This window comes from Thalassophryne amazonica, chromosome 16, assembly GCF_902500255.1.
Source record: "Thalassophryne amazonica chromosome 16, fThaAma1.1, whole genome shotgun sequence".
In the NCBI taxonomy this organism is placed as follows: domain Eukaryota; kingdom Metazoa; phylum Chordata; class Actinopteri; order Batrachoidiformes; family Batrachoididae; genus Thalassophryne; species Thalassophryne amazonica.
In genome coordinates this window covers 2,985,036-3,010,606 of record NC_047118.1, presented here as the reverse complement: position 1 = coordinate 3,010,606, position 25,571 = coordinate 2,985,036, and the positions used below count along the sequence as shown (strand labels likewise).

The window sequence follows — 25,571 nt, the reverse complement described above, 5'->3', positions numbered from 1 at the left end:
GGAATGCAGCATTACTGTGGTTTGATTGGGAATTTATTAGTGTCTCAGACTAAAGGATGTTTTAATTTATATCTGCTATGAATTTTTTTTCTTTTTCTGATAATTCTCCAAATAAACAGAATAAAAAGCACTGGAGTACCTGGGGAAAAGTGTTTTTAATATGTAAATTATGTCATGTGAAGCTTGATGTTCAGTAGATTGACAAGTTATCTGACATAATTTCAGCATCATACGTGCATCATACGATTCTTGATGGCAGCAGTAGAAAGGGTTACAGTCTACAACCCAGACTGGAATGGGCGAGGCACATGCTAAATTTAACCTCAAGACTGTGTCAGCAGTCTCTGGTCTGCATTTAGTTGCAGTTGTCTGACATGTTGAAGCATACAATGATCCAGTCTTACTAGAAGCCTGTAATGGATATTAGAATTATGGAACGTATTTATCTGTCTCATATAAAAGTAAATTATTGTTCTAAACATTGCATACAAAGATTTCAATTAACACCACAAAAACTAGATGAAAAGTGCTGAGAAAGTACAGCCATGATGTGCTGACATTTCAAAGCAGGGCTGGTTTAAAAAAAAAAAAAAAACTTTTTCTAAAAAGTCATGTTTTTTCTTTTTTCGATTTAAATTGACTTTTTTCATTTTTATTTATTTCACTCTTGTGAATGAGACTATACAAATAATATCATTAGCTATAATCTTTATTGACATGTTAAAACATAAAGGTGCACATATAACATGTACAAGTGCCATTAATTAATGGTACTAATTTCATATTTCAGTTATGTTTTAAGTACTGATTTCTAAAAGTCATTTTTGATTATTTGATTTGATTTTTTTGTAACAGCAATTTAAATCATACCAGCCCTGTTTCAAAGAAAATGTGGCATTGGCTTTTAAATAGTGAAGTTCACAAGGAATAAAATATTTTACTCATTTCCATAAAATTTGGCATTTTTAGGTATATGAGGTTAGATTTATTTATTTTTTGACCGCAGTCACTGATTCCAGCCAAAATCAACTGACTTCGTCCCATCCACAGGCCCAACATACAGTCAGATTAACCAACATGCATACAAACAAAAGTGATCACTTGGAAAAAAAAAAATCATACTTTTATTGTAGGGAAATTGATTTGGATTTGATTCAGCCCACCAGGTTTCATATCTTCCATGACCATCCATAAGTAGGTAGACAGTATTTGTAATTTTGCCTATAGACCACCACAATGGACTATATTATTACAAATCACTACGTTTACAGACAATTTTACAGTTAAACAATTAGGATGGATATATAAACATTTCTAAGTCACTGAATAGGTCATTTGCATCAATAAGTAATATAAACTCTGGTACTATACTGTATAATAAACAAGGTTGGGTAGGATTACTTTGAAATGTAATCCAAAAGTAATCAGATTACAAGTAATCCAAATGTATGTACATACATACATACATGTAATCCACATGTATTCTTTAGTAATCCTACCCAACCTTGAAATAAATCTGAAATTTGTCAGAAACTGAGTGACCGCAAGAAAGATGCTTGTAAAGAAAGCCACAAGTACATCCAATCTAATATTTAAGGCCTAAAACACGTTCCAAAAAATAAAGTTGGGATGGGAGCAATTTAGGACTAGCAAAGAGGTTAAAAATATTAATGATTTTTCAGACAGGTGACATCAACAGGTAATCGTAATCATGATTTAGTACAAAGGCAGTATTGATGAAAGGCTGAGTTTTTGAGGAGCAATGACGGGCAGATCTCCAGTTTAACAAATATGTGAGAAAATTATTTGTTTAAAACAACATTGCTCAAAGAAAGATTGGCAGGAATTTACATATTTCTCCCTGTACGCTGCATAATATTAAATGATTCAACAAGTCTGGAGAAATTTCAGTATCTGAAAGGTAAAGTGTTCAGGTTAGACATGGCCTTTCACATGCGGAAATTGAACACTTGTGATCCCTCAGCTGCCACAACATCAAAACAGTCATTCATCAATAGCTGCTATAGCCACATGGGCAATAGTTTACTTTGGGGACCCTTTGCATGACAATATGAAGTTACATTCACAAATAACACAAAACTTTACAGTACAACAAAAGAACCCTTATGTTAATCTTGTCCAGAAGTACTTTTGACTTCTCTGGGTTTGGAGGTATACAGGTTGGATCATCACACAGTGAAGATGTGTATTGTGGTCAAACAAACCAGTTATCCAGATCTTTCTTGGAAGAAATTGACACCTCATGCTACAGACCAAAGACGAACAGGACCATCCAGACTCATCAGCAACATGTCCGAAAGCCAGGGTCTGTCATGTATGGGGTTGTGTCGGTGCCCTTGGAACAGGTAATTTATACTAATGTGATAGCATTAATGCAGAAGAGCACGGTGAGATTATACGCTATACGTTATACACTGAGAAAAGATGTCATCTTATAGAGCAACATGCGCTTCCTTCAAGATGACCTCTTCTCCAGGGATGTCCATGCAGTTTTCAACTAGAATGCAAAACCACATTCTGCACACATTACAAAGGCGTGGCTGTAGATGAAGAGGGTGTGGCTACTGGACTGACCTGCCTGGAGTCATGCTGTCCCCAATAGAGAATATGTTTAAATGTAGGAAGATATGTACAAGTATATTAACAAATGAACTTGATCGCACAAAACATATCTCTGGTTTAATACCTACAATGAAACAGAAGTCAAAGTAAATATAAGAATATCTGCTTTTTGTGCATTTTCCATATCAACCCAACCTTTTCTGATTTGGGATTGTAGATGTTTTCTGGCAGAGTAGAATCTGGCCTTCCTGTTCTTGAGTGTTACCAAGTGGTTTTCACCTTGTAAGCCTTCAGCATTGACGTCCATGAAGGCATGTCTTGATTGTAGACTTATATACTGTAAAATGTTTACCTCCTGCATGGTGTTCTTGGCCAATAAAAGCTCAAGTTCTGCTATACTCTTCAGTTGTCTTTCACAGTTTTCTAGGTCTTTTGACATTGCTTGACACCCCATTGCATTCCTTCTTTTTAAAAATGTCCCAAATTGGTGATGGCCCCTCCTATTATATAGTATACATTTAATGAATGTTTATGAGTGCAATGGAGAGAATTTTTCATGAGGTGAAAGATGGAATGTTCAATTCAACGAGGCAGTCACTTATGGACCTGACTGTACGTGGCCTATGTGTACTAGATAAATGTGTATACGAGCTGCTCTTTCAGACACGGCAATTATTTCTTTTAATTACTACCGATAAGTGATGCTTATTGCTACAAATATTAAATTAGGGAATTTATTTTGCTGAGAGTATCATACAACAAGAAAGTCCAAGATTCACGGAGGAAGAAGAAGAAAAAATACCCACCACCACATTACAGAAACTTCTGGATGGCAGCCATCCAGGTACACAACTGGTTCATCCCCATGTCAAGGAACCATCGATCTGCTACAGTCAGATGAAACATTAGTGTTCCCTCGGCTTTTTCTAAATGTGGTGGTCCTCAAAACTGAAGCACCCTGCGTGCTGGATCAATATTGAGAAACATGCCACGTGACCAAAATACTGTAGAAAATAGTGATAATTCTCATTTTATTCTCAACTGGAGCTCTTGGTGAAATTCTATTGTGCCTGCATTAATGGTAAATGTCCACAATCTGGAGATATTGCTCCATTTCAAGAACCTTGGGACACAATGATGACCAGCCTTGCTTATAGTAGTAGATAAGTAACTGTTTGTTTGACACAAAGTCCTTCCAGTGGTATCCATGGATCCTCGAAAAAAGACCCAGTACCAAATAACACATCCAGTCACCACCTTATGTCACTGGCTACAGTCCAAATCTCACAACCATACAGTAAGACAGGAAGCACCAGGACCCTAAAGACTTGGGCCTTCATTCTCCTACAAAGATATCACCTCTGTCCAGTCACCTCATGGCTCCATATGCTCTACCCATGCATCTCTTGAAGACCATTTTCATGCAGGTGGCCAAGCGATTAAGTCTACTTGTTAATAGTGCGGAAGGTTCCCAGTTCAAGGCTGCGTCTGCCTATTTTCTATGCAAGGTAGAGTCCCGTCAGGAAGGGCATCCAGTGTAAAGCTTGTGCACGCTGGATGTCAACACGCAGATCCACATCTGATCTGCTGTGTCGACCCCGAGTGAAAACAAAGGAGAAGCCGAAGGGCCTTACTATACTTCTGATGGCTGACCCAAGGAAATCACTGAAATCCTGGATCTATAGTCTTGATCCAGAGCAATGCCAAACCCTGACACTGATTCCTCACTTAGCTTCTCAAGTGCAACAATTTCGGGCATCCGGTGATTCTGTGAAGACCAGGTCATGGTCACAGACGCACAGTAAATCTTTCAGACAAAAGTGCAGAAAGCTGCGGTTTCCAGCACCCAGTCCAAAGTCATACAAACCTTCCTGTCTCACTTGGTAGAGGGAACATTAACCCCATTCAGGTATGTGCTCTCTAAGTGATCCTTCTAGTTCCACTGTGTCCCACTATAAACTTATATTTTGGGCAGCAATTTGTTGCACTACATCATAAAAATGTGTTCTTCTCATGCTTGTATTCTGCAGTGGTTTGGTTGGCCAGTAGAGGTCGCACTGCTCACCTTGCCTTCCCTAAAGATTTAGTTTTACCATCAGCAGATTCTAAAGATCCATCAGCCGCTTTATTTTTCAACAGCCGAATTAATTCATCTACTGGCTTTTTTGTGTGTGCGCGCGGCCCGGGGTTTTTTTTCCGCCTTAATATCCACGTCCTAATTTCCAACGTGTTTGTTAGCAGCAGAGTTTTGTCGAAAGCACCCGTCGGAAACTGCAGGCTGCGTTGGCACACACTGATGGCGAACAGGCGAGGCTTTCAGGTTGGTTTACTCGATGCTCGCTCTCTCAACAATATCGGGATTTTAAAGCCAAAACAAGAGCCTTGTCGTTCGGAGCGGTGTGATTTTGTCTCGATTACCCACCGGAACGCTGGTGATGTGATTTTAGCTCGTTGGTTTCTTCTGGGCGTAGCGTCGGACGGGTGTTTTTGTGTGTTTTTCTTGTGGCTCTCCCGGGCCTGGCTAACACCGGAGCGGCGGGCTGCTGAGCGAACAGCAGGTCTCCAGGAGACGGCGGCGGAGGAATACAAACATACCGCCGCCGAATACAACTCAGTACGGCGTTGAAGAGAACCGAAAACCGGGACTGTCACCGATGAAATGTTGCACATGTGGACGGAGCGTTAATAAAACCGGAGTTAGACCAACTTCACTTGGTGTGCTTGCTGTTTAGCTAACCAGTTAGCCGACCGCAGCATTAAATTCCACTCGTTAAAGATAGAAGATAAACGTAATTTAACGTGCGGGCTGAAGTTAATTATTTTGGGTGTAGTAGTTCCCGCGGCGGGCGAACAAGATTTAAAGACGAGCTGTAGACGACGTGGTTTGTTTGCATTTTCTTCGTGTATGTTAGCTTTAGCTAAGAGCTTGCTAGCATAACTGACGGATCCGTGACGTAACTCTGGTCATTGTTTTGACAGCGCGCAGCCTTTTCCTTCGCACCCAAAATCTCCCCGTATAATCGCTCCTGTGCATTTTTTTCTATTTGTCTTTAAATGCTCGTATTTGTACATAATATGCTATAAGAAGGCAGTCGTTGGGTTAGTCATTAAGACCTAAGTCGTCCATATATCTGTGCTAAATAGCTGTGCTCTCCGGCGAGCGACCAAATACACACTTTGATTAGTTAATTGAAGTAAACGTAACTAGGTATACCGGATTATGGTAATTTGGCTCTTTACCGTGGATTTTATTATCCTCTTCCACAGATTAATCAACAAAACATCCAGATCGACCACAATGTAAATAAGCATCCATATCGGAAGCTTTCTTGTGGTGTCCTTGGCAGTAGGTTTATGTATTCTTATGTAATCTTATTGCCGAATAAATTCAAATAATATATATATGCATGCTTGACATTATCATGTGACATTATTGACTTTTTAGCTGATTGCTAAAGATACAGATATAATGTACATTCAAAATACACGGGTAACACAAGTATGTAAAACAAAAACAAAAAAAAACTACAACTTATTTCTGTTGTGGTTTGGACTGCACTTCTAATGTAATGTGTGCACAGAGTTTGTGTGATATGGTCTTGAATTTGTTTTAGATGATGGTTTGACCTTGATATGACCTGTGTCATGGAAGGATGTCTGAGTCTATCCTCTAATTTTGACTGACATTGCTGTTTGTGTTTTATAAAGATATTGCAGACAGACAGATGGACATGGTCTTTACAATTGTGTGTTTCTGCCTTGAAGATCATTAAGTACCAGGTTGGGTTAATGAGATCCTTTAACAAGGATTTTAGGATCCTTTTCCAAAGATGAGTCTACTGTAATATTTCCGCCATGCACAAACAGAGATTAATGCTATTTCTGCTGGAAGTAAAAAAAAAAAAAAAAGTAGGCTAAGTCATGGCCTGAGGCCCATCAGGCTGGAACATATCCCCAAGTATTGAAGGATATAAGAGTCTGACTCCACTGAATAAGGCAGCAGTCCATCACAGGTTCCTTCTTCAGCTGGAGGCTGGTACCCATTTACTGCTGGGTGGACAGAAACATTGTATATTTTCTTGTCCATGGACATGAGTAGCATAAGGCACATGGCTCTAAAATCAAACCCCGGCTAATATGTTGGTATTCCAACTTCCTGGCCACAGTGCTGCCTGCTCCACATTGTGGAAAAAGCATGCATATTTGTCAGGGTGATGTTGCCACACTTTAGCCAAGTGAGACTTGAATATGTCGATGTGTGTGAGTTCACCATGTCTTGGCTCAATCAGTTTCAGTGTTGTGTGATACCACCTACAAAGAATGACTTTCTGTCTCCAATCGGTGCTTATTTTTAATTTTGTATTTATTTATATTAATCATGAACCGATTTGAGTGAGGAGTGTTTGAAAAGGCAGTAACCACAAACGTTTGCTATAGTTAACCTTGAGATGCTGTTTCAAAATCTTGTATGCGCTTAATGACGTCTACCCTTTGTCGAATGTTCCGAATATGACAAATGTCTGATTTGTTGCACAATGCTGTACTTATTTATATATAAATAAATGAATATAGCAGCTTGTTTGATCAGTGAAACTGGTGCATGAGTGGCCGTTGTTGTTTTTGGTTTGTTTGTTTTTTAACAAAACCTGCAGTATTTGAGGTTTTCATTTGACTTTAAGTTGTAGGATGGATCCAGACAGTGGGGTAGAACCACAGAAAGCTGTCAGTTTGCAGTGGAAGAGCTACAAACTTGTCCAGGACCCTGCCATCCGGCGGGATACACAGAAAATTTATAGATACGATGGAGTGCATTTTAGTGTGCCAGTAAGTTAACACACTTACTCACAATATTTAGTGCATGTGCACCAGTTAGGATTTTTCTACTCACACTTGTTTGTTTTTAATTTCTTCAGGACTCTGGATTTAATCCAGTTGGTGAACTGCGGGACCCAAGACCACGCAGGTTATGGTCCAGGTACACAGAGCTGTCTCTGCCGGTGCCCAAATTTAAGGTGAGAAGAGCTGTTCCCTTTACTCCACATATCTCAGCAGCTTCATCTCATAGAGTGAGAATGCTCATCTCCCAGCGTCTGTTTCCTTACAGCTTGATGAATTCTACGTGGGTCCCATACCGCTTAAAGAGGTGACCTTTGCTCGGCTCAATGACAACATCAAGGAGCCCTTTTTGACAGAAATGTGTGCCAAGTTTGGTGAGGTGGAGGAGATGGAGATTCTGTTTCATCCCAAGACGAAGAAGCACTTAGGTTTGGCCAGAGTATTGTTCACAAGCACCAGAGGAGCAAAGGACACAGTCAAGCATCTGCACAACACATCTGTAATGGGCAATATCATTCATGCTCAGCTGGATATAAAAGGTATGGTTAAACATTTTATTTGATGCCGTATTAGCTGATGATTTATGCAAAATTGTGGTGTGCTTTTTTTCATTAAGTCAGTAAAAACAAATAATAAATACTTGTCTTTTATTGCTGCCTTTTCTTTCCAGGCCAGCAGAGACACAAGTATTATGACCTGATCGTGAACGGGTCCTACACTCCTCAGACCGTACCCCTCGGAGGCAAGGCTTTAACAGACAGGCTGCAGCCTCAAACCCCAGCACAACCAGACACGGTATAATTACACCAGAATGGCCACTTCGCTTTAGGGGTCATATAAATTTAAAATTAAATAATTAAGGTGTCCTTGAGCAACGTCCTTAAAACCCAAGTTGCTCCCAGTATGGAGTTGAGTGCCTCACACCGCAGTAGCGTGACATCATTATATGTGTAAATGAATGTGAAAGATTATTATAAAGTCTTTTTAGTGTCTGTGTGAGATGGGAAATCTGTATATAAATGCAGATTTATCATTTTATGACTGCATAGATTTGGACTCCATTAATTGTTAAGGTGGCCAGTAAGATTTGGGGCTGGGGGTGAAGTTCAGTAGCCTTACTGAAATTTTTCACAAACAGGTGCGTAAGAAAGCCTTGTATATCAGTCATGACCCGACATATCCTTCATTTGCTGAATACAAATTTTTCCCATCTGCCTTGTGTTTTAGAACCTCAAGTGGGTCGAAACAAAGATACAGGAATTCTTTTATCCCCCTCTTTGTTCAAGTCTTAAACTCTAATAACAGCAGGTGGTAGCTCTGGTCCATTTTGGGTATATGACTATTATGTATTTATTTATTTATTACTAAGGCTGTTCAGTTAGTACTTCTTTTATATCTGCAGTTGTACTGTTTTATTGCTGTGTATCTTTTATAATGTTATTATGTATGTGTACTCCTGCTGCGCATAAATTGCCCTTTGAGGGACAAAGAATAAATTGTACTTGAACTTAACTTCCTCAGACCTGGGCTTGAAGAAGAAGTAGTAGTAAAAATATCAGAATGGACAGGTGGTTAACATAATGACACTGAATTCCTGAATACCATAAGAGTAACAAAGAATGCATGTCTGAGTTCTTTATACGTTACCATGTTTTGGATTTTAATAATGTATATTTTTCTTCTTTTGAAGTCATCAGATATCAGACGGAGGCTCTCCAATGAGCTTGCAGTTCTGGCAGCAGGGGTGCAGGCCCTCACATCAGGAAACGTCACCCCTTGCTCAGTAGACACCAGCTACAGTGATCGTCTAGACACGCCCCCCTCTACAATGGCAGGGCCCTACACTCCAGGCTCCTCCACATCCTCTCAGGGTGGTGGGACACCTTGCAGCTCCAGATCTGGGACTCCTTTCTCACAAGACTCTGGCTACTCCGGTGCAAGGCAAATGCTTTTAAGTTTAAATATATTTATTTATCTCCATTACACAAAATCTGCATTTTGAATGGGGGGAAAAAAGGGGAAAATCCTTCTGTAGCATGATGCAAATTCAGGTTCTTTCAGTCAGGTCTTGTCATGTTGCTTTGACTTTTAAAGTTCTGAAAAACTAATAATTTGAGTTTTTTATTGATGCCACATTAAGAGTAGCTTTTATTAGTGCAGAATAACAATATGGAAAAATTGATGCCGAGACAGAGTTAGAAATTCAGTTTTCAGTGTCCATTGTGGCCACTATTTGTCTTGTTCAGTGCTGGACGTTCCCTTCTTATGGAGTTGACATGATTGATCTTGTCCTGTGGAGTGTTGTTCCACTCCTCCTCCATCCTTCATTATGTTACTCACCCGCTGCAGTCTCTCTGTGCTCATCTGTGGCATCTTTGTTGGATTAAACCTCTTGTCAGGACTTTTACTGTCCCCAGCTTAGTGTCATGGTTCTGGAAATCCAGCTTTATTGTTGTGTCTTAGACACTCTCCTTTTTTGACCATGAATTGACTTTATTACAAGAAGTGTGTAGCCATTTCAGCAGTAACATTCCTTTCAGTTTAGGGTAGATTTTTACAAATTTGACTCCTTTTTTGTCTTTTTGAATGAATTTCATCATAGAACAAAATGACCATTTGTGATGGAAACTAGTCAGTGGTGCATGTTGCATTTATTTATGTTTTTGGTTCAGTATAAATTGACTGTGTGGCTTCAGTCATTACTTTATGCCCACATTGCTTGTGCACAGACACTGGACTGCCTGGGTCAGGACTATCAATTTCAAGAACTGGAAGCCTGCTGCTACATATTAAAGTATTGAGATATGCACATACATGGTCTGTGAGAAAAGTATCCGACCTTTTTATTTTTTGCAAAAACCATATGGATTTGAATCACGTGTGATTGCATCAGCCAAGCTAGAACCTTCGTGCGCATGTGAGTTTTTTCACGCCTGTCGGTTGCGTCATTCGCCTGTGAGCAGTGGTCCACCCCTCTCGTCGGATTTTTATTGTGAATAAATGTCTGAACAATTTGGAGCTTTGCTGCATCAAATTTTTCCAGAAACTGTGAGAGACCTCCAGGTGGACACCATTCCGAAAATTCTGTTGGCTTTCAGGGACGATTTTATGGGGATTACACAGATTAAGGAGTGCTCCAGCCGGTTTAAAGACCGCCCACAGCTGCTGAGAGTGCAGCGTGCTCCGAGCGCCGATCAACAGGCTGAATCAACCAGATCATTTCCAACGTGAAGGCTTTGTTGATCTGGGACGTCGTCTGACTTGCACAAAAATGGCAGGAGACGTGGAAATCAGTACTTTATCGGCACATTCCACTGTTACAGGAGTTTTTTTCATGGAAAGAGAAGCGGAGGGATGCGCCACCGTGCCGCTCATGGCACGGCACAAAACCACCTCCGTGTTGGTCTCACAGGATGGCTTTCAGATGGATTTCAGACGGCTTTCGGTGGGTTTTCAGTCATGTGACTAACCAAGAAATTGTGGATGAGCCTGGACATGCCGGAACATGTCCTGTGAGGCTTCATCATGGTGTTGCTTTGCGCCATGCGGCTCCACCGCGACGCGCGGAATTCCTCCGCACGTCTCTCAATGTGCCGAAAAAGTGCTGATGTCCACGTCTTCCGCAATTCCTGTGCTAGTCAGAGGACGTCCCGGATAAAACACAGCGTCCAGTTTGGAAATGAACAGCACATTCCACTGTTACAGGAGTTTTTGTCATGGAAAGAGGAGTGGAGGAATTCCGTGTGTCGCGGCAGAGCCACATGGCGCAAAGCAACGCCGTGATGAAGCCTCACAGGACATGTTCTGGCATGTCCAGGCCCATCCACAATTTCTCGGTTAGTCACACAACTGAAAACCCACGAAGTAACGGAGGTATGTGGGATCTCCTGGTGGTGAGCCTGCAGAGGTCATTACTGGCTGTTAGGAAGCTTATCAACTCAGCCATAGTTGTCTTCATGGGGATATTGGATTTGGCTGTGCTATGGTAAGAAAATCCTTTAATTGTGTCTTTGTGATGGTAGACCATGCTGGATATAAACACCAAAGGTGCTATATTCTTAAATGAGGGAATTATTCAATTTTAGGGCTCTGTTGTTTGAGTATTTCATTCTGCTCATAGTTAAGGCAGTCGAGAGAAGGGCACTGTAATAGTTTGCAGTTCCATATTTAAGAATATCATTTCTGCTTTTATTCACCCCCCCCCCCCCCCCCAAAAAAAAAAAATAAATACAGAGATATAGCAATCACCGTGTCCTTCTGTCTGTCCATCTGTTTTGGCTTGTTAGCGCAATATCTCAAGAACCAGTTGACCAGTTTCATATTTAGCATAAGGGTATACTTTGGTGATTCCCCGACACCAGCCGATTGCAGTGACCTTGGGGTCAATTTCAAGGTCACAGCGAGATATTCAAGATATTGTCATTGCCACCCTTGTTAGCACAATATCTCAAGAACCAGTTGAACAATTTCAGTCATATTTAGCATAAGAGTGTACTTGGGGGATCTCCTGACACTTTGTATTACTGATGTGTGGGCACTGGGGAGATATGTTGTCATCTAATGGCTCTTGTTTAAAAATTTAACAAACTTGTACCTATTTTTCAGGCATACTGTTTTCAACACTGGTACTTTGGCCAGTAGCTATCCTCCCCAGGAAATGCTACCATCCTCTTCCACCTCATCTGTCGTCTCATCCACTGTCGGAGGATACAAAGTGTCTCGATACTCTGAGGATGCACAGGAGGCCTCAGTGTACCATCGTGGTCAACCTATGTACTCCTTAAAAACATCGTTCCGTCCCAATGAACCATCATGCTATCCCCCATACCATGGTATTGGGGGGCCTGGGACGCATATGATGCACCACTCCTCAATGCCTCCACCCCCAATTGGTACCCAATATGACCAGCCATCAATGTCAGAAAGAGATAGGGAGCGTGATAGAGACTTAAGTGGGCGTTACGGTACGGGAGCAGTTGGCTCAAGAAGGTCATCCTACCACCACCAGCAGGATACAAATTCTTCCTCCAAGTACCATTCCCATCACTCTCACCACCACTCAGATCGCAGGGATGACCGGGGTTACCGGCGGGATAGCGTGGGCTCCCGGTCTGGTGACCATCAGAGACACCGCAACCACCACCATTCTCACAACCACCACAGCAGCAATCGTCGGCGGAGCAGCCATGACCGGGACAGAGACAGAGATCGAGACAGAGATGGGGACTACTTGAATAGCTCTGACCCCAGGTACAATTCCGGTTCCTATCGCTCTTCCTCAAACAGCATGTCTCCACCCCCCTCGTCGTACTCTGCTTACGCCGCCAAAGAGTCGGTGCCAGCACCTCCTCAGGGGCTGGATGGTTCCTCTTGCCTAGGGGCCCCTGTGGAAAAGGGCTCTCTGCCAAGGGTAGCTGTGGACAAAGACTACCACGCTACTCACCATAGTGTTGTGCCACCTCCCCCTCCAGCGCCACCTCCCCTCCCGCCAGCCTCTGTAATTGCAGCGGCTGTAGCTGAGACACTTGGAACTCTGGATTTCAACCAGGACAGTCCAGCCCGTGAAGACCAGTGGTCAAAGTCCAAACGCCGTCCGAGCACTCCACCTGCACCACCGAAGACGCCCCCACCTTCTTCCCCACCCCAGCCTTCTATCACCTCCTCCTCTGCCTCCCCTTCCTCTACTTCCCTTCCCCACCACCTCCCTTCTTCCTCCAGCTCTCATCCACCCCCCAAACGTGACTCCTCTCCGGAGCCCGATTCAACTAATGAGAGTTTACCATTTGTTTATCACAGCAGCAGCCTTGACTCTCGTATTGAAATGCTCCTGAAGGAGCAGAAGGCTAAATTCTCTTTCCTGGCCTCTGACGAGGAAGATGAGGACAGGAAAGAGGCCAAACAGAAAGGTGCACTTAGGAGTAGAGGAGAGCAAAAAAGCATGGCGGCTAGCACAAAGGGGGGGCGCACAAGTGTTAATCACACGGGAGACATTGTGGGTAAGGACCACAAAAAGAAGGTGGACAGAGAAGACCAAAGAGGAAGAAAAGAGGCAAATGTGGAAGAAGGCAGGAAGAGTCCCACGGGAATTACAACATCCACACCTTCCTCTTCCACTTACTCCCCCCAAATCCGGCCCCTGGAGGACACCCAGAACCTGGCTGGACTTGCTGTGTCTGGGACTTTACAGAACGAATCTTCACAAGTTGGATCTGCTGACATACCTATCAGGACAGGAGCGCATACACCGCCGTACAACGGACAGAGTCAGGTACGCTCACAAGCACACAGTGAATCGGCTGTGTGTTATGCTGACACGAAACATCATGTTGCAACATTTTCAGTGTCAACAAATGGGTGATTGCAGTATAGGTTGTAATAATAGCATGGGGGTTTTTGTGTTTGGGGGGTGGTGTGATCAGTGTTTTGGTGTACAATTGTCAAATTAAGTGTAACGCTCCTGAATTATTTGCGATGTTCTGGAGACATTGTCCCGACTTCATTAATTAATGACCACTGTGCGAAATGTTATGTATTCTTCTTAAACGGCCATAGTGCAGCACAAAATAAACACTAAAGTCCAACCCTCTCCAAGACACACACACAAACACACACACACACAGAAAAGTTAAATCATGAATGAATGAACCCTTATTTCAAACTTAAAAACATAAATGATATATTTGAGAAAAGGATAGCAAAATAAATAATAATACTAAAACTAACAAGTATTAGAAATTACATGCTGTAAAAGATTGTAGGCAGAAGTTATCCCTTATCTATTCCTGACTCCCTTTTTCATGTGTTCATCATCATTTCTATACTGTCCAAACCCAACTAATATGAATATCATCCTAGCGTACACCCCCTTACAGTAAAACCATAACCATTTATCCCAATGTTTATGCAACAATAAGTGTTTTATTTATTTTTTATAACACATTAAAGCTCGTTTTAGCTCCATCTCTAAATTGTTCCACAAATTCACCTCACAGACTGATATGCACATACTTCTCCTGGTTGTGTGCACACTGAGTATTTCTAAAATTTGGCTCTCCTATCAAAATATAAGTACTTTCTCTTTCTTTAAACATTTCTTCTTTATGGTTTGGAAGTAGGTTATTACTTGCTTTGAATGTTATTTGTGTGGTCTTAAATTTAATCCAGTCTATACATTTCAGAGTGGATGATGAAACTGTCCACAGTCTTCAATTAGCCTCCTTGAGCACCTAATTATAGATGTTTACATGAAGGGTTTGGAATGCAATCCAGTCAGAATGGATTCATTTTATTTCTACACAGAAGCTCTGAACAAGAGGAGAAGAGCAGAGAAGATTCCATCAGTTTGCTCTGCAGTCTTTACCTCCACTTTGAAGCAGACTGATTTGAATGAGTGTCAGGAGCAGGGACTCATGGTTCATCGACTTTACAGAACAACTTATTTTCTCGTTACCAGCCATCAAAACATCTTAGCAATATTTTTCCATCTCCACTGATAGTGGAGCCTCTTCCCCTGTGTCTTGACTAAACAAGCCGTGCAAACCAAGATGGCAGTTGTGTGTTGTCGTGATGTCAGTTGCATGGGGTCTGTATGCTTTATTCTTTGTTTATGGAAAGATTACTACTTTTGAGTGCTAGGCACACATTTCTGTACTAATGCCAGATGATGATTGTTGTATCTGTAATGCCACGGTTTACAGTGCCCCACTTTGCTCCTGTATGTCGCATCTCCATGAGGTTTTGGTGCACACCACTATTTGAATGTTGGGCAGTGCATAAACAAATTAGATCATGCAAAACCCCTAAATATTATTGGGGTTAATTAAAGCCACCTCTTCACTGCAGGATGGGAACCGGGTGAAGTTTTACTTCATCCAGAGATAATGCATACTGTAGGTTACACTTACAGTATCACCATTGGTTATTTACTCTTTATCTACAGTACCTTACAATACTCTTTGTATATGTGCTGCTTTTCTTCAGTTTTTGTTGCTTTAAGTATCACACACACACTGCAGAATCAGACACCATGTGCACAGTGTTGGAACTACAGCCTCTTGTGAATGTGCTCTTAATTTTCATTACGTGGACAGGAGTATGGATAAAGTGCTGTGTAAGACCTGCTGCTATGCAGATGGAGATTATTTGAAGGATGTTTTCCACATTTTCCAAAGCCAACCACTGTCAGAAAAAGTAGGGCCAAAGATTAGAACACAATCCTTGCAGGACTAGAAATATAGATTTAAAAAAAATGGTATAATAATAATAATCTCAGCTCTTTTGCCCATCTTTTAAAGATCCATTCTCTGTGGGCTTTGAATGTCCTTTTTGTACGTGTGGGTTCTTCCTCATGCTGTAGTTTCCTCTCATCAAAAGATCACACATAGTTTTTTTTTTTTTTTTTTTTCCTGCCAGGATGGCCCCCGTAACCTCTTCGACAATAAACAGGGCTCCTGGTATCAAATTTTGTTGTTAAATAAGTTGAATATCAATAGAAAAATTGAATTCACATGTATACACAATTGCGATCACAAGGACTCTTTGTCTGACCTACTAACAAGGTGGCTGTAGTCCTGATTGTAGTCCTGATTGTGGATACTATCTTGTTTCATTAATAGTTTTTTTTTTTTTTATTGTTCTCAGTACATCTTAATTTATGAGTTTGTCTAAACTGTTTTATAACTAGAACTAAATTTCTACTCTACCTGCATTAATGATAAATGTCCACCAGGTAGAGATATATTCCATTTCAGGACCCTTGGGACACGACGATGACCATTCTGTTGCTTGTAGTAGTAGATGTGGTGGTAGTCTGTTATTGCTGAAAACACGGTTTTTGCTTCTCTGCTGCAACATCCTAATTTGGAAACTGTCACCTCTGTTTTCTTGCAGTCTTCCCCTCATTCGTCCGGGGAAGACATGGACATCTCGGAAGAGGAGGAGGTGGAGACTACCATAACAGCAGTGACCACCCATCAGCCCTCTGCCTCCTCTGCTTCACCATCTTCATCCCAGGTGGCCCCGCCTTCGCAAGCAGCAGACCCTTCGTCGTCGCCCTCGCCCATCACTGACTCTGCACAGCACTTTAACACCTCCCTTCACCCTCCCATCCCCTCATATCCTCCTCATTTGCCTCCTCCACCTCCCCCTGGTTACTCTCTGCAGCCTCCGCCTCCACCAGGTATCCCTCCATTGCCGCACTTGGAGCTGCACCCAGAGTATCCCCCTCAAGTGCCCCACCACATGTATGACTATGCCTCTTCTATGGAGTTGATGAATCAGTATAGCGGTGGAGCGCCCATGTCCTTCCAGATGCAGACCCACATGCTGAGTCGAATTCACCAGCTGCGCATGGCATCATCCAATGGCACCACAGGCCCTGGCGAGGCCGCCACAGCAGACTATACTTCCTATCATGTCCACTCTATGCCACTGCCCCACACACACCACCCCTACATGGACCAAGAGGGGAGCAGTACAGGTGCTCACTTTGACCAGAACCACAGCTACATGCCCCCTCATATGCCCTTTGTCTACCCTGACCCACATGGTACTCAGATACCACCCCCTCCCCACCACGGCATCCCCCATCCCCACACAGACTGGTCGCCACACGTTTTACCTCCACACTACCCGTCATACATGCTCCCGCCCAGCTATGGCACGATGATGCCCGGGAATGGGGGCGAGTACAGGGCTGCAGGTGAAGAAATGCCGATGCTGGTTGAGAATCCGCACGAGGCAACAGTGCAGATGGTCCTGGCCACTCTGATCCAGGAAATGAAAAACATCATGCAGAGGGACCTGAACCGCAAGATGGTGGAGAATGTTGCATTTGCCACATTTGATGAGTGGTGGGACCGGAAGGAGACTAAAGCCAAAGTAAGTGAGAGGTTGCTGAGTTTTTAAAAGTCAAATCTTTTATTTATTTACTGACTGTGTAAATTACAGATTCATCAGCATATAAAGCTGTCATCAGTGCAAATTTGTTTTGAGTGGTATGGTTCAATTCAGTTTTATTAATTTCTATAGCGTCTTCTCATGACAGTCGCCTCAAGGTGCTTCACACAACACAAATTCACAACAGAACAAACTGAATTAAAATTTAAAAAAGGCACAATTAAAAAGTAAAACCATGAAAGAATAAATAGAAAGTACAAGCCAGAAATAAACACACAATATATTAATGATAAGACAGTCTAAAAAAGTGGGTCTTTACTCTTGATTTAAAAATCTCAACAGAATCCAACTGCCTTATAGTCACAGGGAGATAGTTCCACATAGCAAGGGCACGGGAAGAGAAAGCTCTATACCCCACAGACTTTTTATTCACCCTAGGATTGCACAAAAGTTCTGCACCTTGCGAACGCAAGGCCCGAGCCAGTACGTAGGGCTTAACCAGGTCAGCCAGGTAGGGAGGTGTCAGTCCGTGAACAATTTTATAGACCAGCAACAGGACCTTAAAATCTGATCTGATAGAAACAGGAAGCCAATGAAGGGATGCCAGAATGGGTGTAATGTGGTCAAACTTTCTAGTTCATGTCAGAAGTCTGGCAGCAGCATTTTGCACCAATTGGAGACCCCTAATGTGGACTGCGGTAAACCAGAAAACTGAGCATTGCAATAATCCAATCTAGAAGAGATAAATGCATGAATCAGTTTCAGCATCAGCCATAGACAGGATGGGACGAATCATCGCTGCATTTCGCAGATAGAAAAAAACAGTCCTCGTAATGTCTCCAATATGGAGGTCAAAGGACAACATAGGATCAAAAAAATCACCCCAAGGCTTCTGAATGATGGCACCTTCAAACCCTATTTTACTCCCTTCAGTACTGAATGTTGGTGATCAATCAATCAATCAATAAATTTTATTTATATAGCGCCAAATCACAACAAACAGTTGCCCCAAGGCGCTTTATATTGTAAGGCAAGGCCATACAATAATTACGTAAAAACCCCAACGGTCAAAACGACCCCCTGTGAGCAAGCACTTGGCTACAGTGGGAAGGAAAAACTCCCTTTTAACAGGAAGAAACCTCCAGCAGAACCAGGCTCAGGGAGGGGCAGTCCTCTGCTGGGACTGGTTGGGGCTGAGGGAGAGAACCAGGAAAAAGACATGCTGTGGAGGGGAGCAGAGATCAATCACTAATGATTAAATGCAGAGTGGTGCATACAGAGCAAAAAGAGAAAGAAACACTCAGTGCATCATGGGAACCCCCCAGCAGTCTAAGTCTATAGCAGCTTAACTAAGGGATCGTTCAGGGTCACCTGATCCAGCCATAACTATAAGCTTTAGCAAAAAGGAAAGTTTTAAGTCTAATCTTAAAAGTAGAGAGGGTGTCTGTCTCCCTGATCTGAATTGGGAGCTGGTTCCACAGGAGAGGAGCCTGAAAGCTGAAGGCTCTGCCTCCCATTCTACTCTTACAAACCCTAGGAACTACAAGTAAGCCTGCAGTCTGAGAGCGAAGCGCTCTATTGGGGTGATATGGTACTATGAGGTCCCTAAGATAAGATGGGACCTGATTATTCAAAACCTTATAAGTAAGAAGAAGAATTTTAAATTCTATTCTAGAATTAACAGGAAGCCAATGAAGAGAGGCCAATATGGGTGAGATATGCTCTCTCCTTCTAGTCCCTGTCAGTACTCTAGCTGCAGCATTTTGAATTAACTGAAGGCTTTTCAGGGAACCTTTAGGACAACCTGATAATAATGAATTACAATAGTCCAGCCTAGAGGAAATAAATGCATGAATTAGTTTTTCAGCATCACTCTGAGACAAGACCTTTCTAATTTTAGAGATATTGCGTAAATGCAAAAAAGCAGTCCTACATATTTGTTTAATATGCGCATTGAATGACATATCCTGATCAAAAATGACTCCAAGATTTCTCACAGTATTACTACAGGTCAGGGTAATGCCATCCAGAGTAAGGATCTGGTTAGACACCATGTTTCTAAGATTTGTGGGGCCAAGTACAATAACTTCAGTTTTATCTGAGTTTAAAAGCAGGAAATTAGAGGTCATCCATGTCATTTAGACTCTGAGTTCTTTGGGTCTGTTCTGAATCAGCGAGACTGTTACAAAAAGGACTGTTTAATTAATTTTATGTAAAGTTAATCATACCAGATCTGGTGTTCTCACTGTCCCGAGGTCACGCAGGAGCTCGTTCAGGAATGAGACCCTGAACACAGTTTACAGTAAGGTTTTATGGACACCTATTGACATCATTGATAAAGAAATGCATGTGCTTACATTATCAAAACATTCCATGTCAAGTTTAGGCCATGTGGCTAACTAGGTCAATCTTGAAAGACGTGAAAAGCAGAGCCTTATGTTAGTGGAACCACTGCCTGCTGTTTACTTCTTTTCCCATGATAACAAGATGATAAAAGGCGCTTAGCTTTTACAAGATATACTTTTGGTGCAGACAAAAGTACAGAAACTTATGGGTAGATATCAAGAACATATTGATCCAGTGCAAACTTGCTGACAGTCATCGCTCTTAACCTCACAACCCCAGCAGAAATGCAACAGTGTGTTAATATGGGTTTTAGTGAATCTGAAATCAATAGTATTATATGGCATATGTATTTCTAAGTAATTTATTAACAATAATCAAGTTACGCAACCATATTTTACCCAGATTTTTATGAAATCCAGAAGAACCTGACCCTTTTTTATCTAAATCCAGCATCTATAGGAATGGACTTACTCTTCAATCTCCTGTCCATTGTTCAGACAGTGGAGGAGGAAGGCACAATGGAGCCACAGCATGCAATCTGCATGTAAAGTGTTCAATTTTTTTTAATCCATTGAACAGAATAACTAGAAAAATACTATTAGAGATTAAAGAATTCACAATTTTTGCTCCTGATCTGATGTAGTTAAAGTCCTTTGGTGAGTATTTGGAGAGGCTGATGCAGTTCTTTTTTGCCTGCTGCCGTTAGGGGGTGCCACAGCACACCAGTCATTTCCATCTCACCCTGTCCTCTGCATCTTCCTCTGCCTCTCCAACGACTTGCATGTCCTCCCTCAGCACATCCATAAATCTCCTCTTTGGCCTCCCTCTTCTCCTCCTGCCTGGTGGCTCCATCCTCAGCATCTTTCTCCCTATATACCCTGAGTCCCTCCTCTGCACATGTCCAAATCTTCTCAATCTAACCTCTGACTTTGTGTGCAAATGTCCCACCTGAGCTGTCCCTCGTTCCTAATCCTGTCAATCCTTGTCACTCCCAAAGAGAATTGCAACATCTTCAGCTCTGCCACCTCCAGCTCTGTCTCCTGTCTTTTTGTTAGTGCCACTGTCTCTAAGCTGTCCAACATAGCTGGTCTCACAACTGTCTCGTAGAGTTTCCCCTTCATTCATCCAGATATTCTTCGTTCAAAAATTACTTCTGCCACCCACTCCACTCTGCTGCATACTTTTCTTCACCTCTCTACCACACTCTCCATTACTTTGGACAGTTGGCCCAAGTACTTAAACTTACCTGCTTTCACCACCTCCTTACAACCACACTATTCCACTGGGCTCACTCTCATTCACACACGTACTCAGTCTTGCGCCTACTGACTTTCATTCCCCTTCTCTCCAGAGCATATCTCTCCCTCTCCACGCTAGACTCAACCTGCTCTGTGCTCTCACTACAGATCAGTCATATGCAAACATCATAGTCCATAGAGACTATTGTCTGATCTCACCTGTCAACCTGTCCATCACCATTGCGAACAAGAAAGGACTCAGAGCTGATCCTTGGTGTAATCACACCTCCACCTTGAAATCGGTACTTTAACATTTCCCATAATCCCCCTGGCGGTCCCCTGCGCTTCCCAGAATGCGACGCCAGCAGAGTTCCGGTGTCTCACAGTGCATGTAAACAATGGCTATCGAGGATTTGAATGGCGTTAATCCAGCGAGTTCACAGGCGATTATGATTATGACACATCCCAAGTTGAGAGGGATATCTGAAGGAGGTATAGCACCTGTGATGGACTTCTGCCATGCCCTGATGTTGTCTTGTTGTCCATACTTCACAAGGTTTGTTTACGTTGTGCCCTGAAGTGGAACTCTCCAGAAACTGACCTCTCACGTGAGTCTCGGACCACGAAATGGCATGAGATTCACAACTGTGAAACAACAAATGAACCTGTCATTCTTACTGTGCATCTCACTGCTGTCACACTATCCTTGTACATGTCCTGCACTATCGTCACATACTTCTCTGCCACAAACACACAATGTAACTCCTTCTGGCCTTTTCTATACTTCTCCATCAGTACTTTCAGAGCAAACATTGCATCTGTGGTGCTCTTTCTTGGCATGAGACAGCATTGCTGCTTTAGAGAGTCTGATGCAGTACTTGGGAAATATATATATATTTTTTAATTTTTGAACAAATGCAGTAGCAACAAGGCACCTTGTAGCTGGGACTGAAATATTCATGTAGAATTCACACTCGTAATCAAGACAACAGTTTCATAAATGAAACTCACGTTTTTGAACCGTGAACATACACGTTGCTCTGCGCCACCTAGGGTCCACAGTCTTTGAAGTGTTGTAAAAATCCATAATGGCCAAAATATTGACAGGGTGAAAAAACCTAAGTTATGACGGATACAGTATCATCCGTCCTAGCCGATTGGTCTTTGAGGGATAATGTAGAGCAGTTTAATTTCATCTGTAATAGTTTCTTTGAGCTGTGACAGGGTTAACTGCCCCCCCCCCCCCCCCCACTCTTTTAATTCCTGTGACTAGTGACAAACGCAGCCTTTCCCATGTCTACCATTGCCGTATTAAAATGAACACTGATCAGTGTAACATGTTTGTTTCTTCTCTGTCAATCTTCGTCTCACTCCAAACACAAACGTACATTTATTGTCACAATGTAACCGCTTTGCGTCCAACACTGAACAAAATGCATTTACATAAAGCTTTAAAGTACAATAACACTGCAGAGATGTGGCAGAACTGACAAATGAAGTTGAAATGACTGCTCAGATTTGTTACTGTCGCAGCACACAAACCAAATGATGCATCTGACATCTGAAATATCAAATGATACAGAGGCCTTAAAAAAAAAAAAGACAGTGGCGCCAACTCAAACAGACGAATTGGTGTGGAAACAATGTCCTCAGAACCTGCTGGAATAATCACTCAAGACAAAGGACTTATTGAATTTTGTCTGAGATCAGAATCTGGGTTTTACATTTTGGGTAATTTTATTAATGTAGCAAGATGAGGGGATTTTCTGCATCTGGCCTCTAATTCTCACCCTTAAAAGCTGCATTACTTCATCCCTGTGATCTTTTATTAGACTGGAGACGGGGAATATTCCTTTTTCCCAACACTTTAGTGTACCTTTGTACGTGTTTATAACTTGTCCACTGAATATGTTAAGTATTGCTACCGTGGGTAGTATTTATATCTCCAAACTGGCCTGGGAACACCTCAGTATCCCCCAGTCAGAGGTGGTTAATGTGTCCTGGGAAAGGAAAGTTTGGGGTCCCCCGCTGGAGCTGTGGCCCCAGCAGTCTGATCCTGGATAAGCGACTGAAAATGAGTGCGTGACAGTTGGTTAGGAAAAAAAAAAAGGTGTGAGGCTAAAAATTTGTTATTATTTCCTCATCCAGCCTTTCCAGACGATGGTTAGGGGGCTGTCTGCCTTACGGGATGATGATAAAAAAGAGGAGAAGGTCAGCCGTCCTCGGGAGCCTCTGATGTCTCTTGTGGACTGGGCGAAGAGTGGCGGTATGGAAGGATTTTCTCTCCGAGGAGCTCTCCGCCTGCCTTCATTTAAGGTAAATCACTGCACTGCAGGAAGTCCTCATCTGTACTTCATCTAATAGATCCTACTGTGATGATGAGAAACCCCACGAGATCAGCAGATATGAAGATCATCCACAGCTGAAACGTGTTATCCTTTAATTTTATATCAGCTGGTAGTGCTGGACTGAATTTACAAATGTACGGTTGTTATCATTCTCAGCACCCTGGTTAAAAGTTTCTATGGTCCAGATTTGTTAATTTTAAAAGTACTTTTTTTCTTTTTTTTTTTTATGCACCAGCTATAGTATAATGTCAAAAAGAAAAGCCTAAAGGATGAAGTCATTTTTATTTTCTGCTTCTACGATACATATTTTTTTTAAAAAGTGTTGATGTTCACTTGTGCAGGTAAAGCGGAAAGAACCTCAGGAAATGGAAGAAGTAGACATGAAAAGGCCACGACCCTCAACACCACCAGATGAGGATGATGAAGGTTTGATCTGATGTTTGCATTAGAGAAAAAAGTATTTGATTAATAAGCCTGTGTGATGTGTCTCAACTGGTGCCATTTTGTCTGCAGCTGCAGAACGGAGGCTCCCAGAGGCAGAGAGGCGCAGGGTGCAAAGGGACAACAAGAGGAGGAAAAAGAAACTGAGAAATCGAAAGCCGTGGGAGCTCGACAGTGAGGGAGAAGAAACATCTGACGGCTCCTCGACTGAAAAGGTCTGTTTTTGTTACATTGTGATTGAAATCCAGGTCACACGTGTGGCATGGAGCAGGTTCCTCTCTGGTACAAGATGAATGTTTGGTTGGATCACACTGTTGTGGTGTTTTTACTCCTATTTTTGGCTAGACGGCATCATTTTGCTGTGATTTTTATGACTTGTTTAAATAAGCTAACTCTGGACTGTCTGTTTTCTTTGTAGGACAAGAATGAAGAGGAAAGTGAAAAGGAGTCTGATGGTAAAGCATTTTGTGTTGTGTTTCTGTTGTTGAGTTTGTTGTGTTTCTCTAAGTACAGTAGTGTGTGTGTGTGTGTGTGTGTGTGTGTGTGTGTGTGTGTGTGTGTGTGTGTGTGTGTGTGTGTGTGTGTGTGTGTGTGTGTGTGTGTGTGTGTGTGTGTGTGTGTGTGTGTGTGTGTGTGTGTGTGTGTGTGTCCGACATTGTCAAACTATGGAGGCTTTCAAGGGCACATTGTATCATGCAGTTGTGTTGAAAATAACACAATAGTGAGTAAAGCTCCAAATCCTTATAATTGTTTTTTATTTCCATACACACAGATGCATTGTGAACATTGCACATTCTGTTCCAAATCAAAACATGAAGAAAAATTTATCCAATTTATTACTTAACAGAATCTGAAGAAAAAGGAATCTTAGGCTGTTCAAAAAATAGTGTCTGCATTTTTCTTGACAAACACATTTACTGTATAAACTAAAAAATGCTTGTAGATTTATGTTTCCTGTGAATCACTGAACTCATATTTAATTGCATAACCACTGTTTCTGAGAACTGCTTCACATCTGTGTCACATGGAGTCGACCAACTTCTGGCACCTGTGAACAGGTTTTCCAGTCCAGGACCATTGGACTACATTCTACAGTTCCTCTGCTCTTTTTTTTTTTTTTTTTTTTTTTTTTTAACCCCCCTCAGAAACAGTATTTTTTTTATGTCACCCCACTAGTTTTCTAGTGGATTAAGGTCCCGGGATTGGGATGGCCACTCCGCCACTCCGTAATGTTAATCTTGTTGGTCTAGAACCACCATGCTGCTGCTCGCTTGTTGCTGTGTTTGGGGCCGTTGTCTTGTTGAAACTCCCATTTCAAGGACATTTGACCTCTTCAAATATTCTGATGTGTTCAAACTGATCCATGGTCCCTGGTATGTGATCAATAGACCCGACACCATAGTGTGAGAAACCTCTCCATATCGTGATGCTCCATCAGGCTTCACTGTCTTCACAGTGGACTGTGGCTTGAATTCAGTTTTTGGGGGAGTCATCTGACAAACTGTCTGTGGCCCCTCGACCCAAAACAGTCTTTCTTTCGTCAGTCCACAAAATGTTGCTCCATTTTTCTTTAGTCCAGTCAATGTGTTCTTTGTCTCTAACCTCTTAAGCACATTGTTTTCCACAGTGGGACTTTGTGGGGTCTCTTGTCCATAGCTTGTCTTCACATAGATGTCTTCTAGTTGTTACAGCACTCACAGGTAACTTCAGACCTTCTCTGATCCCCCTGCAGCTGATCTTTGTCTAAGTCTTTGCCATTCTGTCTGTTCTTTGATCCATTTGAATGGTGGTTTTCAGTTTTTTCCACATCTTTCTGGTTTTGTTTCCATTTTAAAGCATTTGAGTACATTGTTCTTCTGAACAGTGTCTGGAACAACCCATT

General features: G+C 42.1%; 1 protein-coding gene and 1 long non-coding RNA gene across 2 annotated transcripts in view; one reads left to right on the top strand and one right to left on the bottom strand.

Annotated features, from left to right (window-relative positions):
- Positions 1 to 4,754: 4,754 nt before the first annotated feature.
- The window catches only part of setd1a (SET domain containing 1A, histone lysine methyltransferase), a 40,613-nt gene continuing 19,796 nt past the window's right edge, over positions 4,755 to 25,571 (top strand). Inside the window, exons 1-12 of the mRNA XM_034190565.1 lie at positions 4,755 to 4,903; positions 7,263 to 7,407; positions 7,497 to 7,595; positions 7,688 to 7,958; positions 8,090 to 8,214; positions 9,110 to 9,360; positions 12,025 to 13,687; positions 16,309 to 17,298; positions 23,049 to 23,216; positions 23,590 to 23,674; positions 23,762 to 23,904; positions 24,108 to 24,144. Of these exons, the coding sequence (XP_034046456.1) occupies positions 7,270 to 7,407; positions 7,497 to 7,595; positions 7,688 to 7,958; positions 8,090 to 8,214; positions 9,110 to 9,360; positions 12,025 to 13,687; positions 16,309 to 17,298; positions 23,049 to 23,216; positions 23,590 to 23,674; positions 23,762 to 23,904; positions 24,108 to 24,144 (3,970 nt within the window). The 5' untranslated portion in view covers positions 4,755 to 4,903; positions 7,263 to 7,269. The remainder of the gene's footprint in view (positions 4,904 to 7,262; positions 7,408 to 7,496; positions 7,596 to 7,687; positions 7,959 to 8,089; positions 8,215 to 9,109; positions 9,361 to 12,024; positions 13,688 to 16,308; positions 17,299 to 23,048; positions 23,217 to 23,589; positions 23,675 to 23,761; positions 23,905 to 24,107; positions 24,145 to 25,571) is intronic.
- Positions 20,473 to 25,488, bottom strand: LOC117528064. The gene is made up of 4 exons (XR_004565662.1): positions 25,012 to 25,488; positions 23,321 to 23,322; positions 22,344 to 22,349; positions 20,473 to 20,482 (listed from the first exon to the last, which is right to left on the bottom strand). It is a non-coding gene; the product is annotated as an uncharacterized LOC117528064 (long non-coding RNA).